This window comes from Plodia interpunctella, chromosome 2 (genome assembly GCF_027563975.2).
Source record: "Plodia interpunctella isolate USDA-ARS_2022_Savannah chromosome 2, ilPloInte3.2, whole genome shotgun sequence".
Taxonomy (NCBI): Eukaryota; Metazoa; Arthropoda; class Insecta; order Lepidoptera; family Pyralidae; genus Plodia; species Plodia interpunctella.
Genome location: NC_071295.1, coordinates 2,503,104 through 2,520,670, shown reverse-complemented (window position 1 = coordinate 2,520,670; position 17,567 = coordinate 2,503,104). Strand labels below are relative to the sequence as shown.

The window sequence follows — 17,567 nt, the reverse complement described above, 5'->3', positions numbered from 1 at the left end:
GGCTTTTCTGTGAAATAGATCTATATAATTAGGGCTATCTAATAATAAGAAAATTGGAATTTGTTCTGTATTATTTTCAGAAACATAGGCTTAGGAAAATTTTCCTTCAGCCGACGCGCAACTTTTTTTTTATTAATTTCATTTATTATGTTCCAATATTTTAAATATACTATTTCGTAAAATAAAGAAATATTTCCTTTCATTTTATTTGGCAACACTATGTAGTAGATTTTTTATGTTAGTAGAAATTCGTTTAGAAACGAAATGTCAAAACCAAGGCAGAACTTGTCGAACTCGTTTAAAAACGAAAGTACGACTTTGATATGTTTATTTTGTATACATAAAATACCTATTGAAATATATTTTGTATTGAGAAATCTAAGTAATTAGTGTGAAAGGAAAATTAAAGTTGTAAAATGTAATGTAATGTTGTAAATGTAATATGCTTTAGCATGTATAATGAAAATTATAATACGTAACCTAAATTATTCACCTTATGAACGCATCGACAAGCAACCAATCAGAAGCGGACAACGCTGTGCCGGCAAGTGTCATTTGCGGCATCATACGTGTGTATTTTTCCGGTCCTTGTCCTTTCCATTTAGCACCTTTCTCAGTTGGCTGACGAAGAATTACGCACGTTCAGCGTGAAATATTGGACGTGTTTAAAATGTTCGGTTCAATGAAAATAGTATTACTTTTAGGTATAATTTATTTATGTCGTGCTGCCGAAGAAGATGTACTAGAACTCTCAGATTCCGACTTTTCTACGGTAATATCTCAGCATGATACTGCACTAGTCATGTTTTACGCACCATGGTAAGTCATTTACCTCTTTCTGTGAACTTTGATGTGTATAAAGTTTCATTATCGATAGTTTGTTTGATTGTGTCAACTTATTTTTTTTTAGGTGTGGCCATTGTAAGAGGTTGAAACCTGAATATGCCGTGGCGGCCGGCATTTTGAAGAACGATGACTCTCCAGTAGCTCTGGCTAAAGTAGACTGTACGGAAGCTGGAAAATCCACTTGCGAGCAGTACTCTGTATCTGGATATCCTACACTAAAAATATTCAGGAAAGGAGAGCTTTCACAAGAATACAATGGACCTAGAGAGTCTAGTAAGTTCCATACATTGCTTTCCGAAATTAATATGTTAAAACTGTACAAAGTAAATGTGATATTTCTCTATTGATTTTAAGCCTACATACACACTACAATATGTATGTAGTTTCAACCAGACTAAAGATGTGATACCTAATTTTTCACAAGATTAGTTTTAAGTCCTCTACCAGTTTTTACTAATAATTTTGATAATTAAACAATTATAATAACCTTTTATTTTGATCAGAAAATTTGTTAAAAAAAACCTGTTTTACTAGATGGCATAGTCAAGTACATGAGAGCGCAAGTTGGTCCCAGCTCCAAGGATCTGCTTTCTGTCGCTGATTATGAAGCTTACCTCAAGAAAGATGATGTGGTTGTCATTGGCTTCTTCGAGAAGGAGACTGATCTCAAGGGAGAGTTCCTTAAGACTGCAGACAAGCTCCGAGAGGAAGTTATCTTCGGGCATTCCACAGCAAAGGCTGTGCTGGAAAAGAGTGGTTACAAGTAAGTACATTTTCAATTTATTCATTTTACACCTGTTTTAATTGTGGTCCTTAATTCACCACAACAATACTGAAGAGGGGTTTTCAGAAGATAGTTGTTAGTCCTCAAAGACTCAGTCAGGCATGTGATGAATGTAAGTTCTTATTATTGCACCAGCAAGCATGATAAGAATAACTTTAGTTGGGTATTTTTTCTATTTCTTCAGGATGAATAAAATTTATTCTTTGTATGTGCACATATCTGATATTCATTGACAAGACTACATTACTAGAAACAAAGATATCATAATATGTTTGTGAATGGTTGTTGTAAGATATTACTATAAAACTTAAATGACTAAACTCCATGCTAATCTCCACTGCAATCTTGGAAATGATTCAGGAAAATCAACAGCATTTACTCATATTTCTATTACACTATTGAAATGCACTGCACTGTTGTTTGATGGGTCAAGGAGAACTGATAATGATAAATTCGAAAAATATGAGCATGATATGGATGTTTAAAGTTTTTTCACTGTTTTTATTGTTTGTTTATCTGTTTTGAATGTTATGAGATAAGATAATAAATTTATTGTATACTTTCGATTGAGCTTGAAAGGTCTTCTCATTTTCTATAATACAAAGTTATGTCAAATAGAATAGACAACAGGAAATTCGTGATAAAACAGTTTCTGCGTCGGCGGCGTGTTCGTGATGCAGTACAATGATATCATTAAAATCAGCACAATATAATTCCATGTTGACAGAACAACAGCTGACTATGCTTCAGCCTTCATATATACAGTTGGATTCCATCCTAGTTATGAACTTGTTTGCAGATTTACATCACGATTTCCCTATTTATTAAGTTATACAATATATAACATCTTGTTTATCATCACATTCAATTTTAGTTTCATAAAAATTGTCATAATTTATTATGAAGACCACAAGCTCAATAGTTTCCTGTCGCCGCCGCCGCCCCTATTTTATCATCGCGCGCCTATCGTAGATTAGGGGATATGATTCCCCTGTGGATCTAATTGTAGGACAAGCCCTTTGGACAAGACAAGTCCATACATGTGGGTGTATATATTAATATAATAAACAATAAATTACTATGTAAGGTATGGAAATAAGGTAATTTAAAAGTAAAAAAAAATAACATTTTTTTTCTAGAGCTTGCAAATACCAATTCAAAACTAATACTGATTTCAATTATTGTCTGATGCTGACAACTAATGTAAATTACTAAGCAGAATGGTAGACATAATTACCACATCAGACATATTATTTATTAAACAATACATTTATTCTAATTCAATTATTGAACCAAATGTTAGCAAATATACACACACAGTCATACTTGATTATTCAGTTGCTGTAAAAGAAAGAATAAAAAGTTAACTGAATAATAAATACGCTTAGTTCAAACAATATGTGTTGTTGTAGCTAATAAAACATCCAATATTATTTTGCTTTTTATCGAAGTTCTTTCTTCAAGTAAAGATAAGAAATGGGCTCATGCAATTATGTTAATTTAAAAGACCTGTACGTACCAAGAGAAATATAGCCACAGAAATCAGGATGCATTTTTTAAAAATACATTTGTCTCAATTTCATTTTCCAAAGACAGCAGCCTGTTATACTTTTCTTTGGAAGAAAAAAATACGTATTTTCTGATAACTGGTAGCTGGTAATGTTAAATACGTGATTTAAATTTATTTTTATTTTATTTAGGATGAATAATAAATTCAACACTAACATTAAAATAATGTAACAAGTAATATGTTTTATTCAAATTAGTACAATATACAATAGTTAGTGATACAGATATCAGTAACTTTGCTAATGTTATATATATTTCAATGAGCATACTTTTTATCAGTGGCACTTTATCGGCTTATCCATTATGCCAACTTACCGGTGTATTACTGCGAAAATATCCAATTCCAGTTTTTTATATAATATGTATTTTTCTATTGTATATTGTTATAGCAAGGCAGTTTTCTATTGATATTATCTATTAAAACAATGCTTATGTATATTAACATGCAATGTGTTTTTCGTTGCTTTTCTTTTTTAAACAGTTTTGTTTTATCTCATTTCTCATTAAAAATATCATTTGATTGTTGGTTTATTTTTTGCAAATTTATTTGGAATAAATTACGGTACCTACATATTAGCTGATCGAGGCGAGACTAAGTGAGGCGTTTGGACCTAAGATTAGGAGCACTCTATATCTTCCCGTGGATGTCGCACGAGGCGACTAAGGGACACGTAGTCTTGATAGATTATTTAATTAAATCCAAAGAAAGTTGTGGTTGAAGGACTTAATACGCTCGTTAAATAAATGTACGTGAATAGGAATTAAAAGTTAAATATATAGTATTTAAAAAGTAGGTATTTAAATAATCTAGAAAACTATCATCCATTACCTTTAACGTGTAGATTAGAATATAGATGGTATAGTACAGAATTATCCGCATAGAAATCAATGTTATGATTGCTAAATGGTCCGTGTTTAATTTAAAACAAAGTTTCCTTTTGTTAATTACTCAATTTTCCTTAGTTTCACACCGATTAATTCGATTATTAAGGCCGAGAATTCGTTCTATCTAATTTGTAGTTACCAAGTGTAAACTTTTATGAAACTAATTTATGATTTCCTCTTAGCTTTCAGGATGTATTGTTTTTTTCTCGAGTCTTAAGATTCATGATAATTTATACAAATCAATATCATAGGTATAATAAGTCTAATAATTTTTGTCACTATCATGGGTAAGGCAGAGTCTGAAAATGTTAAACCCATTTTGATGTACTCATGGAATTAGTAGGTACTACGTAACAGAGTACCTACTAATTCCATTGATGTACTCTAAATGTTATTGCTGTAATTAAACAAAGGAGTTTCAACTTGTTAGTTAAAATATGTTTTTCTTACAATGTCCGACATTGACAAAATGCTTTTCCAAGACATGGAAGTAATTAATATAAATAATCTTGTCAACAGGAACAATGTAGTGTTGTACCGCCCCAAGCGGCTGCAGAACAAATTCGAAGACTCTTTGGTGGTGTACAAGGGAGACCCCGAGACCTACTCGCTCAAGGCTTTTATCAAGGAGAACTAGTGGGTATTTCTTATCAGCAGTGCTTGTTCCGAATTGCTAGTAGTTTGTAGCTTTGAAAATTATGTATTTTTGATTTCGATATGAAACAGCGCCTGTGTGAAGGTCTGTTTCTTAAATCGAATTCCCTAATCTCTATGTTCAATGGGCCTGTCTTAAAATCGTTCCCGAATCATCAAAATTAAAGATTTTTTTTAATCTGTCTCTGGCTTACTGGGCGTCACAGCTAATAAATGTAACCAGGAACGCGAGAATGAGAGAGATCATATAGAAACTATACAAGCACAGTGTAAATAAGAGTACGCTACCTTATAGTCCACCATTGTGGATACCAAATATAAATGATATCAGGTTACGGACTCTCAGGTAAAACTACTTACGCGATAATCATAACAGTAGCGTTACTACGATAAAATCACATAGTTGCCATTACTGTAACAATAACTGAGTTGATAGTAGGCCGGTCGTAAAAATGTAATTAAATTTCAGTTGATAATGGCTAATGAGGTCTGTGTATTAATTTGGTAAAACAAATGTATTAGCAATAGTTTAGTTTGTTTTCAAAACATGCCAAATATAGGGTATTGGGTTGGGTGGGAGGAATGTGATCCTCAATGATGACTATTACTTTTACTACTTATTTCACTCGAATGATAGCGATATGTCGCGCGTCAAATGTTCCCCAAGTATATTTGTAGCATGAAAGCTTTTTTATTTTATTTATTTACGTTGTTCCTTGCAGCCATGGCCTGGTCGGTGTGCGCCAGAAGGACAACATGCAAGACTTCTCTAACCCTCTGGTGGTCGCTTACTACGATGTGGACTATGTCAAGAACGCTAAGGGTACCAACTACTGGAGGAACCGCGTTCTCAAGGTTGGTACTCATACAAGACTATGGCTCCACTTCCGTGGGAATATTGGAATAAAAAGTACATTATGACAGGGTGCATAGGCAGGGTGACAGGGTGCAGGTGTTTCACTTTGTCATGGTATTATCGCTACAATTTGTATCAAAAGTCTCGGACCAAATGTTGCAGTTTACAGTTTAAACTGCAATGCGTATACGGTAATGCTGAAGCAATGTGGTAATACATTTATATAAATGTATTACCACATTGCTTCAGCATTACCATTTTCAAACATCTTATGTAGCAATTTTCTCGATCTAGGTCGCGAAAGAGATGACATCAGTGACCTTCGCCGTGAGCGACAAGGACGACTTCACTCACGAACTGAACGAGTTCGGCATCGACTTCGCCAAGAGAGACAAGCCGGTAGTCGCTGGACGGGACAAGGACGGCAACAAGTTTGTTATGTCCGACGAGTTCAGGTGAGATAAACATTAACTAGAATTTTGAAGATACAGTTGTGCTGAGTTCTAGAGAATTGACATAAGCCAGGTAATCTTATGAATTGTCACTAAAATATATTCCCCAATTCTAGCATCGAAAGCCTCCTGGCGTTCTCCAAGGACCTGCTGGCGGGCAAGTTGGAGCCGTTCATCAAGTCGGAGCCGGTACCGGAAGACAACACGGGCCCGGTGAAGGTGGCGGTCGGCAAGAACTTCCGGGAGCTGGTGACCGACAGCGGCCGCGACGCGCTGCTGGAGTTCTACGCGCCCTGGTGCGGACACTGCCAGAAGCTGGCGCCCGTCTGGGAGGAGCTCGGAGATAAGGTGAGGCATCGAGATTGAGTAGCAGTTTCCAGAAATATGTGTAACTACAAATCGCTAAGGTACCTTTATCTGTGGAACGTCACATATGCTGTAGGAAAATAAACGATAATGGTGACCTAACATTACATTTAGCGGTGTGTTGGCATCATGGCCAAGGGCAAAAGATGAAACTATGTCAATAAAATCGAATTTCCCGAGGCTGGTTTACATCTTGCGATTGAACTTCACCAAAAATTTAAAAACATTGTGTTTACAGCTCAAGAACGAAGAAGTGGACGTGATCAAGATCGACGCGACTGCCAACGACTGGCCCAAGGCGTTGTTCGACGTGTCCGGGTTCCCCACCATCTTCTGGAAACCCAAGGACAGCAGCAAGAAACCTGTCAGATACAATGTGAGTATATAGCAATATATAGAGGATATGATTTCATAAATGAAAAAGTAATTGGTGGCAGCCATAGATGTGTTTTCGGCCATTATTTCCCTACTTATTACAGTATTTCCCTATTTATTCTGAAAAACTTCAGAATAAACTGAGAAATACTGGCCTAAAATAATCTTATAGTTGGATTTTTGGGATGAAATTGGAAAAATTCGAGACCTTCTAGTTTCGCAACTCTTGGCTCTGTCTACCCTGTGAGGAATAAAGACGTAATATGTATGCATGTAATCCCATTACTGTAGTAGGTTTTGACAAAATGTGCAAAGCCTTGTCAGTGTTATAATCCTCCAGGGGCTATGTAATAATGGTAATTTGTTAAGTTGCAACAAACAATGCTGACAAAATGTTGGCCTTCTTTTACTTGAAAACAGATCGAGGTTATTTTTGGTGTGGCGATTTTGGAGGACTTTTACTGCGGGAATTTTTCATTTTATAAATCTCAACCAAAAAACATACAAGGCTGAATGTTATGAAATAATAGCAACAAGATGTATTTTTTTATGTATTTCAGGGTGGTCGCGCTCTGGAGGACTTCATCAAGTACGTGGCGGAGAACGCCTCCGGAGAACTGAAGGGCTGGGACAGGAAGGGTAACGCCAAGAAGGAAGAGTTGTAAACCCATTGTGATGTAAACTTTCCGTGAAAGATCTGTGAGTGAATGGATTGTCAGTGTGCTTGTCAGTGCTGCGTTTGGTTGACGTGGTCGCATTCAACTTTGGAAGATTCAGAAACATAGATTCTGTAACGAAAAGGAGTTATTGAATAATTTATGCCATACAGTTATTTGGCAAGAATGAAGTATGGATCCCATACTTATACATATGGAGTCCATACTATGGATTGCAATATACCCAAGAACACAATTCCTTTTGAAACATTAGTTATCTATCTATGTATGAATGAATTAAATTTCTTTCGTAATTGTATGTCTTTATAATCATATTTAAAGGTTCTTTGCTGTGTAAATGAGTAATTTAGCGTACATGCTATGAATGCCGCCAAGTCTCCAAAGCCTATACTTAAGTTGATCTAAATACAGTAATTTGAATGCATTTCTATTGTCAGTGGGAAATAAATTAGGTTATTTATAATATTTATTTTATTTTATTTCCTTCGAATTTTATCCTTCCTCATCTTATGGAGAAAATATCTTTAAAAAGGTTTCTCAAATCAAGACTGACAAGACAAGACATAAATGTCTTTACTATAATTTACAATTTTGTGAGGTCTTTTGCGAATGCGTGCGATTCGTTATTGTATGGAGTTATGGCTGGAAGTTGCGTACGCGAGCACACAAACGCTGCAATACCATGCTCCATGATTGCAGCTTCGTTATTTTGTATGAGTTTTGACGTCGAAACTCTATACAATTCTTTGTTGTCAACATGCATGATGGAGGACGATGAAGCAATGGGGGCTCGGAAACCGCACGACTACGCAATAGGTCTGCACGGGCCTTATGCCGCCGCTGCCTATTAAAGTCACTGATTTGATAAACCTAACCTTCATCAAAATTGTTTGTCAGCAGAAAACTGCCGATTTATATAGCATGTGAATCACGTGAATAAATCAATGTTTGACTTTGCTATTTACATCTCTCACCATCGAGTTGTTTCGCAGTGAAATGCAGCGAACCATTCACATTGCAATGTGGTTGTCGTTGCGTCACAATGGCGCAATGTGATTGGTTCGCTGCGTCTCAACTTCGAATCGATTTGATGGTGATGAGAAGTGAAATGCAACCCGCACTTCGCCCTCACCATCACGTTCATGTTCCCTTCACACGGTACTGACGCCACGAAATGTCAACGCGAAAATAAATCTTGAAACGTTGAACATTCAGTTGTGATTTTATTAGCTACTCGCCTACCAGGGTCAACAAAAAATTCAAAACAAATTGTGATATCAATTTTTATTATAAGTTCTCTTCCTTCCACCTCTGCACCCATTCTACCATAGTATCTATGTTAGCCTGCAACTGTTGCTGCGTGTCATTCTGAAGCTCCATCACAATGTCCTCTTTGTATGAAGACTGAGCTTCTTCTAGAAGAGTCTCAAAGATCTCACACTGTATGTTGTCTTCTAATTTCTTGCCGGTGTAACCTCTGGAAATGATTTGGAAATATAAAGGTCTGTTAACATTTTCATTTGTGTATATGCAAGTGTTGTAGAAATACTTGGACTTCACTAATCAATAAAAAGCAATCAAAATATGTACTTAACACTAATCAAAATGCAAACTGGGCTTAATATTTGCTAGAGTGAGTGATCTAGCTTTGTTTGGTAATTAATTAAATGTGCACCTTGTGTGTTTTTTCTATAAAAAGTGAAGGTGTACATTTATTTAATAAATCCTTACATAACATAAAACCAAATCCTCTACTGTGTCCGTCTGTTCACGATAAACTTAAAAACTACTGCACAGATTTTCATGAGGTTTTCAACAATAGACAGATTTCTAAGGAAGGGGTATAATTTATTATGTTTTTACCAGAGTGAAGCTGGGACGGGCCACTAGTAAATAATAAAGAAAGGTACCGTAATATACGGTAACCTTTAATTTTTGACAATTATCTTAATTAGAAATTAATTATTGCAGCACTTTATCATTACCTCGCTGATAACCTGTCATAAAGTGTTGTGTTATTTGTTCTGATCACAAAAACCCCATCAAACCACCGTTCTGGGAAGAAATCACACCCGTGATAATCAACTATGTTCCCTCCTTTAGCCATCATGCCTTCCATTATGTCAAGTAACTGAAATCATTTATTGAGTACATGACCAAATACTCAGTCCTCAGGTGTGCAATTCGAACTGAATAACTTAATTATATGCTTTAAATAATATTAATGCTTTAAACCTCTCCCATCTTGTCATGTTTCTGGTTACATTCAGGGCGGTGACGCCCCAAAACTCTTGAGCTTTGGAGGCGCCAACCATGGTTCACATAAAAAGAAACTTAAAATTCGATTTGGCTCTGATTTTATAACTGTCTACTATCATGTCTATATCCCACTTGGGGAATGCTCTTATTGCCTATCATTTGTTGGGGCCATGTGTTCTTTAGTCGCCTAATATGGAGTTGTCCTATTGTAAGGCGAGATCACACACCACACATATGCTGAATTCCAGGATTTAATGTGAAAAGTGCGTACATTTAGCAATGGATTTCTTGTGGCTGAAATAAAAGCATGAAAACAAAAACTGGTAAGTAACCTTATCTTCATTCAAGAAAGGGCATTGATACTCAGGATCATACTCATCTAAACAATTGTATTCTTCAGCTATCTTAGACACTTCTCTCCAGTTAAACTGTAGACGATCAGCTAGCGTTTGGCTGATTGTGGACTTGCCTACACCTGGTGTACCTGAAACCAATCAAGTGTAGGTACGTTTTGTTAGGTAGGTACCTAAATAATCCCTAATAGTAAAAAATTAACATTATTCACGTCACTGCTGCAAATCTTACCCGTTATTAAAATATTAGGGACTGTGCGTGGTAGAGAGGGCATTATTAATATAAATTTGATTCAATTAGCTTCCTAATTTCTATGAAACCAAACCAACCAAAGTTTCAAGCATGCACAACACACATGCAAGCGAAAAAGAAAAACATATAATTGCAAACAACGCCGCGATGACATTGATTATTTTGATAACTCTGACAATGACGACTGAAATGTTTTTCTTTGGATCATAGATTATTAGAAGAGCCAGCACATGGATAGGTAGTCCAAGTTCCTACTTACTAAATCCATGGGCCAGCACGCGGCTTTAGATTTATTTTCCCCTTTGTCTGTTGAACCTTTCCTTAGGAAATATATTGGCGAGAATGACCAGAAATAATCAGCAAGTATTTTGTAAAGTAAATGTTTCGTGTTTATGAGAATTTATTTTGGAATACTTTGGGAATTCTCATACATGACGAATTTCCTAGACCCACTGACCTGAATGTGATTCAGGAAACTCCTTATTGGTTTACATCACGACATGGGTTTTTTAGGCGTTAAATGCCACAAGATATCTCTGAGGGTCATATATTTAGAAAGGGCCCCGAAGCTGAGGGCATGGAAAAGGGAGTATTACTGCACATTTATCCCGCCAGAGTACAACACTGTATGTTAGGTACCTACACAAAAGATATGCCGCCTTTTGCTATGTCGATTAAAACGTTTATGTTAGAGTATTTCATTAATCCTTTCATTATGTAAGCATTCGTTTGTGAAAATATACAACAATTAAGCATATTCCGGTGCTAAAATATTGAGAAAAATCGTTTTCCATAAGATAAAAAACTTCAAAAAGTATGGGATACGCCCCACGCTGTAAAATGTTCGAGCCAGTAAACGGTCGAAAAGAAGCTCGGAACACTTCACACGTGAAGACTTATTAAAATATGGACTTCATTCAGGTAAGTTCTTCAGTCAAAATCAAGTTTATATCAGTTTATGACCACAGTTGACCAAATAATGCAGAACATAGCCTAAAATAGTGTTAATATTTTCAAGTTTTAACACTATATAAGTTTTAACACACTAAGTTTATCTAATCGGTAAAAAAAAACATGGAATTAGTATATTAGTACTTACTAAATCCATGAAAAAACCTGTTTCGAAATAATCACTCAGATATAAAAAAAATACAGATTTAAAATCTGTGAAAAAACGTGGATATTTTTTTCTGTAAATGGCTGAATGGGCTTCGATCCCTTTGCCTTAATGCCTTTCCATATGGATAAAAAATAAACTTTGGTAAAACAAAAAATAAGGTTATATCATCCGAAATTGTAGGTTAGTTTTCTATTCTACCAAATAAAATTTGTACATTCTGGTATATTCATTATTTTATTTGTTATCCGATTAAATGTCGCTTCACTCTTTATTTTATTTATTACAGAAACAATATGCGAATATATAGGCCTCGTGGACTAACAAATGGCCAAATAGCTCTAGTTACGGTTCTTGGCGTTCTTGGAGGAGTTTATATCTGGAGACCGCTATTTGACGAACTCTATCCTAGTAGAAGAAGGAAGGCTGTAGTAACTGAAGAAGTACCTGAATCAAAATCCGTATAAAATCAATCAAAACAATGGGTGTATTCAGTCGCTGGTTTCAAAATGCCAGTCCACTGTCAAAGGCTTTTATGGCTATATCAGTTACTTCTGGGTTAGTGGTGTGTCACAGATACTTCTATGCACCTTATATTAAACGAAAGAGGTACAGACAAGCTGAAGAATGGGCAAATGCAATATTGGATCAAGAAGAACAGATGCAGGCCCAATCTGAAAACTATAATAATTCATACTAGATATTTAAGAAGTTATTGTAGATATTTATTACATTAAATTGTAGCTTTAATTCAAATTGTGTTTATTGTAATGATGTACCTACTGTTTTTTCCCTAAAATACCATGCACATTTTCCTACTAAAGTTCTAGACAGTACCTACTGTAATAATATTCAGGTGAAAGCAATAAATCATTCCTAATTCGTTAAACATTTTGACATGTCTATTATAATATTGTGTAATGTAAGGAAAATTTCATAATGTTATAATAATGAAGGTGCTCTTCTATTGTTGCTGCTACATAGTATACTTATTATAACACCGATTAGACAATACTTCCGCTACCTTAAACTTATGGGTCATCCAATGGAACTACTGAAAAGAGAGTTCCATTATAAAATGCAATTAGTGATACATTGAAAGTATTGCATAATGTTTTGCATATATTGTTGCAAGTTGCAACTGTGATCTCTGTTGATACATTTAAGAAAATAAACCATGATTAAATTACCTAGTTGTTGCGGTAAAAAGAACATTATGTCCCTCTCCAAAACTTCTTTAGGTAGGTACTTACAAATTTAATCGCCAGTCCGAAAATGCAGAAAAAAACAGGAAATTTTCTGAGAATATATGATTATTATTAAAGGGAAGGATTTTGGTAGCTTGGTATCTTAGATTAAGTGTGTCTAGAGTTGTAGGTACCTTGTGGCCGGAAGGAGGAAAAGCATGACATAAGGTCAGAAAAGTTGGGCTGGCACTAACTAAATCAGAAGAAAGTCCCTTATTTCCACATTACATAATGTGCGTGCTTCCGGTTATAAATCACTTCTATTCTAAACGATCTGTGTTCCGGTCTGGTCTGGGTTCCGAAAGGAGTAAAGAAAATATCTTGTAAGTTACAGCTTCTCAACCAGACTCTTCTAGAAAGGACGTTGCGTTGACTTGCAACGTAAATTAGGTCTTCATCAACATGACAGGAATGTAATTAAGTATATAGCGTATTTTTTAAATCGTAAGGTAATCAAGAGTGTTTTCCGGACTAGACGATTTCTTTCCACGTTCATTTTTTAGCTTACTAGCGACCCGTTCCGTTTTCACTCAGGAAAAACCATATTGTGCAATCCATATGAAAGACTGTCAATATTGAGTCCAAAACAAGAATTTTGCTTATTTAAGTCGTACCTATGTTTAACTATATAATTATAATGTACTAATCTCTCTAATCAGACATTATTATCACCAACTATATATACAGTGCTGTGACCCGCGTGACGCGACGACGGGGCGGAGAGCTAGGTCATTGACCTTAGAACATCTATTTTACGAATGAGAAACTATTATTACACACAACATTTTTGGGTTGTAGCCGAATTGAGAAGTGTCCCATCGCATTTTTATTTTTGAAATTCGAAAGAAAAGCGTAGAGTAGGGGTGCACCAGAGACCCGATCACAGGACAGGTGTAGGGAATCAGAATTCCCCCCTATACCTAAGATGACCAAAATCAGATCATAGCATCGAAGGGGATAATTCAATTTCTGTACATTGAATATTTACATAAAAATAAAATGAGGTGATAGTCATGAATAAAGTAAGAATTTGAAAAAAAAAATCTGTGTTATGCGGAACTACTGGACGAATTCGAATGAAACCTTTTGTTATTAGCTATTAAGCCTGGGCAACATATATAGGGTATAAATGATTTTGAAAAATGGAACACCAGATGGAGAACTATGATGGTTCAGCTAAACTATAGGAAATATAGAAATGACGCCTTTCGTCGAAAAGTTCTTTAGCCTGATGAGTATTTTCTGTTGAGGTATAAAAATTGAAGACCTTGAACACCTGATGCAGACCTATGATGGTCCAGCTAAACTGTATAAAATTTATTGGTGTGGAGATATAGAGAAGTGTTATCACAGGCTCTACTTTTGCCGCAGGCAACAGCTAGTTCCATAAAGATTCCATTTTGACGTAATCAAAACTAGTAATTTTCAAAAAATGATTAATACAGAAATCCCCTGGAATGAGTGGAGTGGGTCCTCAAAAAGTTCGGGGCGTCACAGGCAAGAATGCATCTTTTTTCGCCTGTGTCGCCCCAATTAGGTATATAGAACCTTGCACTGCAAAATCACTTCTATATTTATACATTCTGTCTCTTGAGTGGTGCGCTTTGAATTATTACCTACTTGAGATCTGTGGCATATTTAATTATAACATTTTGGACTCAGTTTGAAGTGTAGGGTGAATAGTATGGAGGTTAAGTAAAAAAAAAGATAGGAAGTATATTTTCACTGGAGGCTACCTTTATTCTATGAATTTACACTTTAGTTGCAGTCATAACAAAATATTTCAGATATATGTATAACCTTATATAAATTATAAAATAATGTTACAGTATAAGCCTTGTAAAAAATATAGAAAAGGAATGAGTTTGTAGCCCTTCTTTCCTTCTGAACACCTTACGGTGAATGAAGTATCGCAGTTGGATGAAAAATTGTGCTGTTAACAACGCTAGCTACTTCTTGCCCTTTCCAGCTTTCTCGGCGGCTTTGGTGACCTTGCCGCTGGTCGCGTCCTTGAAGTTGACAGCCTTGATGACACCCACAGCTACGGTTTGCCTCATGTCACGCACGGCGAAACGACCGAGGGGAGGGAATTCCTGGAAGGACTCCACACATAGGGGCTTGGAGGGCACAAGGTTGACAATAGCGGCATCTCCAGACTTGATGGACTTAGGATTGTCCTCAGTGGACTTACCAGTACGACGGTCTACCTTCTCTTTGATTTCGGCGAATTTGCAGGCAATATGGGCTGTGTGGCAATCAAGCACAGGCGTGTAACCGTTTGAAATCTGTCCAGGGTGGTTGAGGACGATGACCTGAGCGGTGAAGTCAGCAGCGCCCTTGGGGGGATTGTTCTTAGAGTCGCCAGCGACATATCCACGGCGCAATTCTTTGACGGACACATTCTTAACGTTGAAACCAACGTTGTCACCGGGCACGGCCTCTTGGAGAGCTTCATGGTGCATCTCCACAGACTTGACTTCAGTGGTAATGTTGGCAGGTGCGAATACAACAATGGTACCAGGCTTGAGGATTCCAGTTTCAACTCTGCCTACGGGCACCGTACCAATACCTCCAATTTTGTAGACGTCCTGCAGGGGAAGACGCAGGGGCTTGTCTGTGGGGCGGGCAGGTGGCAGGATGGCATCCAAGGCCTCAATGAGGCACTTGCCTTCAGCCTTGCCTTCCTTGCGCTCAACGTTCCATCCCTTGAACCAGGGCATTTTGGTAGATGCCTCCAGCATGTTGTCTCCATGCCAGCCAGAAATGGGTACGAAAGCGACAGCAGCTGGGTTGTAACCAATCTTCTTGATGTAAGAGGAGACTTCCTTTTTGATTTCCTCGAAACGGGATTCGCTGTATGGTGGCTCAGTGGAGTCCATTTTGTTGACGCCGACAATCAGCTGCTTGACACCCAGGGTGAAGGCGAGCAGGGCGTGCTCACGGGTCTGACCGTTCTTGGAGATACCAGCCTCGAACTCACCAGTACCAGCGGCGACGATCAGCACGGCGCAATCGGCCTGAGAGGTTCCTGTGATCATGTTCTTGATGAAATCTCTGTGTCCAGGAGCGTCGATGATAGTGACATAGTATTTGCTGGTCTCGAACTTCCACAGGGCGATGTCGATGGTGATACCACGCTCACGCTCAGCCTTTAGTTTGTCCAATACCCAGGCGTATTTGAAGGAACCCTTGCCCATTTCCTGGGCCTCCTTCTCGAACTTCTCGATGGTACGTTTGTCGATACCACCGCATTTGTAGATCAAGTGACCGGTGGTTGTGGACTTGCCGGAGTCGACGTGTCCAATGACGACAATGTTAATGTGAGTCTTTTCCTTGCCCATTTTTGGTTAGTCTAGAACAAAGAAATAAATAAATTGTATTAAATTGTTTTGATCAAAATTTGCACAAAACAATACAAAACACCGGCGAGAACAAGGTCACATCAGCCTCATGTACCGTGCGGCCGGCAATATGGCTGCCGCATGGCCGCCTCGCCCTATCTTGACATTTCACAATGGACGTCAGCCATTACGGCAAATGGATGCAATAAATCGGATATATGCATATATTTAAAACACTACTTAGAATTTTAACATTATTAAAATCTATATAAAGTTGTTTTAACATGGAAATATGGGAAACAAGTGAATCATCAACCACGTGGTAATATCGAACGAGATGCGAGCCGGCCCGTGCATCGTGACGCGTAAGCACATCGTGCACCTTTTGAAAATAGAATCATGTAGAACTTTGTGTACTTAAACACGATTAGAGAACAAAAGAAGTTCTAAATCACATCTAATAAGACAAATATGTGTGCAAGTTGTTGAATGGTTTAGAATTACACCACATTACATACACAGTAACTGGAACAACTAGATTATTAGGATATTACAACTAGGTATAATACAAACAATGTAATACTAACACTATTGTTAAAACTATAGAGAAATGGATGTAACACTTTTACACAGCACTTAACAGTCCTTTCGACACTCACCACGGATTACAATCAGCGTGTAATATCCGAGAAAGACTCCAACAGAATGAACGAGAAATGGTTTTTCTTTCAGCTGGAAGGAGTAGAGTCACTTCCGGTTCTCAGGGTGCCTAGCCTACAGTTTTAAATTACCCTACATAAAATACCAGATTAATAAAAAATACGCGTTGTAGTAATATTATTATGTATCATGTATCCGTTCATCAAAATCATTGTAGCAATAATGACTATTATTTTTATTAAATTAACTTAGATTTTCTAATATCAGTCTTATTAGATACTAGCCGCAGTACCTTCCAAAAGGGAATTCATATATTTTAGCCATTCCCTTTTGCCGTATTCTACAGGAATTTTATTAATAATTTATATTCCTATTGTCTTTTGATTTACCGTTCCATATACCGTTTCCCGCTAAAAGTGTCACGTACCGTTTCTCGCAAAGTCCCTAGTCCTCAATTTTCCTACTACATATCGTAAATATTTTTTTATAATTACGAAATTTTATATAAATCATCTTTTATTTATTCCCCATGAAATATTGGATTTATTTCTAAGTTTAAAATTATAATTATGTAATTATTCGGTGTGCCATTTTAAAATTTATTAACAAATATATCAATAATAACATTCAGGTGGTTTCTTGTTCTGCTAACAATCATAATATCAGGTCTACAATAAGGTCAGCAAAAGAATTATTTGGTCAAAGAGATTTGACAAGCAAAATTTGAAACTATGCAATTTAAAAATGCTTATTTTTAATCTACACCTGAACACCTGTAAGTACGCTAAAATTATTTTAAAATGTAGCCTAATTAGTAATTTGTTAATTCTTTTATAATAAAGGTTTTTCTTATTTCATTAGAAAATAAATAAA

At 36.5% G+C, this 17,567-nt stretch overlaps 3 protein-coding genes and 1 long non-coding RNA gene across 5 annotated transcripts; 2 read left to right on the top strand and 2 right to left on the bottom strand.

The window, feature by feature from the left end:
• The first annotated feature begins 266 nt into the window (after positions 1 to 266).
• ERp60 (Endoplasmic reticulum p60) lies at positions 267 to 7,927 on the top strand. The gene is made up of 9 exons (XM_053757961.2): positions 267 to 819; positions 911 to 1,119; positions 1,381 to 1,609; positions 4,604 to 4,720; positions 5,461 to 5,593; positions 5,889 to 6,049; positions 6,163 to 6,394; positions 6,651 to 6,788; positions 7,348 to 7,927. The coding sequence occupies exons 1-9, from the start codon at positions 671 to 673 to the stop codon at positions 7,450 to 7,452; spliced, it is 1,473 nt and encodes a 490-aa protein (XP_053613936.1). The 5' UTR covers positions 267 to 670; the 3' UTR covers positions 7,453 to 7,927.
• Positions 7,928 to 8,667: 740 nt separating this feature from the next.
• Positions 8,668 to 10,466, bottom strand: Ak6 (Adenylate kinase 6). The gene is made up of 4 exons (XM_053756833.1): positions 10,309 to 10,466; positions 10,056 to 10,207; positions 9,450 to 9,595; positions 8,668 to 8,941 (listed from the first exon to the last, which is right to left on the bottom strand). The coding sequence occupies exons 1-4, from the start codon at positions 10,349 to 10,351 to the stop codon at positions 8,752 to 8,754; spliced, it is 531 nt and encodes a 176-aa protein (XP_053612808.1). The 5' UTR covers positions 10,352 to 10,466; the 3' UTR covers positions 8,668 to 8,751.
• A 959-nt stretch (positions 10,467 to 11,425) lies between these two features.
• LOC135309896 (uncharacterized) lies at positions 11,426 to 11,956 on the top strand. The gene is made up of 2 exons (XR_010370154.1): positions 11,426 to 11,629; positions 11,736 to 11,956. It is a non-coding gene; the product is annotated as an uncharacterized LOC135309896 (long non-coding RNA).
• A 2,452-nt stretch (positions 11,957 to 14,408) lies between these two features.
• On the bottom strand, positions 14,409 to 16,819 carry eEF1alpha1 (eukaryotic translation elongation factor 1 alpha 1). 2 transcript variants are annotated; one of them, XM_053753965.1, is made up of 2 exons: positions 16,694 to 16,819; positions 14,409 to 16,045 (listed from the first exon to the last, which is right to left on the bottom strand). In XM_053753965.1, exon 2 carries the CDS (start codon positions 16,032 to 16,034, stop codon positions 14,643 to 14,645), a length of 1,392 nt encoding a protein of 463 aa, XP_053609940.1. In that variant the 5' UTR covers positions 16,035 to 16,045; positions 16,694 to 16,819; the 3' UTR covers positions 14,409 to 14,642. The 2 variants fall into 2 exon arrangements, with proteins under 2 accessions (XP_053609940.1, XP_053609932.1); XM_053753957.2 differs by having other exon boundaries at positions 16,622 to 16,783.
• Between the last annotated feature and the right edge of the window lie 748 nt (positions 16,820 to 17,567).

What these genes read in the sequence shown, in the direction of transcription:
- Ak6 (XM_053756833.1), bottom strand. Translation starts at nt 10,351, where the DNA reads ATGCCCTCTCTACCACGCACAGTCCCTAATATTTTAATAACGG. An exon ending in CCCTAATATTTTAATAACGG is followed by an intron (nt 10,208 to 10,308) that starts GTAAGATTTGCA and finishes GATTGGTTTCAG; the next exon opens with GTACACCAGGTGTAGGCAAG. An exon ending in CTTTCTTGAATGAAGATAAG is followed by an intron (nt 9,596 to 10,055) that starts GTTACTTACCAG and finishes AAATGATTTCAG; the next exon opens with TTACTTGACATAATGGAAGG.
- eEF1alpha1 (XM_053753965.1), bottom strand. Translation starts at nt 16,034, where the DNA reads ATGGGCAAGGAAAAGACTCACATTAACATTGTCGTCATTGGACACGTC.
- ERp60 (XM_053757961.2), top strand. Translation starts at nt 671, where the DNA reads ATGTTCGGTTCAATGAAAATAGTATTACTTTTAGGTATAATTTATTTA. An exon ending in GGAGGAACCGCGTTCTCAAG is followed by an intron (nt 5,594 to 5,888) that starts GTTGGTACTCAT and finishes TTCTCGATCTAG; the next exon opens with GTCGCGAAAGAGATGACATC. An exon ending in AGAAACCTGTCAGATACAAT is followed by an intron (nt 6,789 to 7,347) that starts GTGAGTATATAG and finishes TATGTATTTCAG; the next exon opens with GGTGGTCGCGCTCTGGAGGA.